This window comes from Auxenochlorella protothecoides (genome assembly GCF_000733215.1).
Source record: "Auxenochlorella protothecoides strain 0710 unplaced genomic scaffold scaffold72, whole genome shotgun sequence".
NCBI lineage: Eukaryota > Viridiplantae > Chlorophyta > Trebouxiophyceae > Chlorellales > Chlorellaceae > Auxenochlorella > Auxenochlorella protothecoides.
The window spans coordinates 201,852-202,388 of record NW_011934305.1 but is presented as its reverse complement, the minus strand read 5'-3'; the positions used below and the strand labels follow the sequence as shown (position 1 = coordinate 202,388).

The 537-nt window shown below is 63.7% G+C and overlaps 1 protein-coding gene across 1 annotated transcript in view; it reads right to left on the bottom strand.

Annotated features, from left to right (window-relative positions):
- The window catches only part of F751_5902 (Uncharacterized protein C24H6.11c), a gene marked incomplete at both ends in the record, with an annotated part of 8,658 nt that overhangs the window by 1,601 nt on the left and 6,520 nt on the right, over positions 1–537 (bottom strand). The window contains one exon of the mRNA XM_011401724.1: positions 208–363. Within this exon, the coding sequence (XP_011400026.1) occupies positions 208–363 (156 nt within the window). The remainder of the gene's footprint in view (positions 1–207; positions 364–537) is intronic.

The following is a 537-nucleotide window of genomic DNA, read 5'->3' as shown; positions in this document are numbered from 1 at the left end:
GGGGGGCTTGCGGGGCCTGGAGATTGATTCCATAGTCGGTGTGGGGCTGCTGAGGTGCACACTACAGCGCTTGCCACTGCAAGCACTCTTCCATGCAGTCCAACAGTCTGGCTGAACTCCCGTCCCACAACACATTGGCATCCTTACCCCCTTCTTGGTCACCTTGCTCTGCCTGCCACGCACGCCCTCCCACCAACTACTCCTCACCTGTTCTGGGCCCGTGTGAGGGTGGGGGCTCCCTCCACCCCTGGCTTCCCCTGGTGCTCGTTCTCTGCAAAGCTGACTTCCACAATGATGGTGCCAGACTTGATGATGAAGAAGCAGTCTGGCTCGTCCCCGCTCTCAAACAGGGCCTCGCCCTCTCTGACGGAGGGGCGGGTGGGTGGGTGGTTGAAAGGAGTCGGCACCCTGGCCTCAGCAGCCCTTCAGGAGCCCCCTGAGGGCTGCACCGTGTCTGCCTGGTACCCAGCGACCACCATGCAGGCCATTCCCTCCACCGCAGCAGCTCCCCCCCCCCCCCCCCCCCACCCACACCAA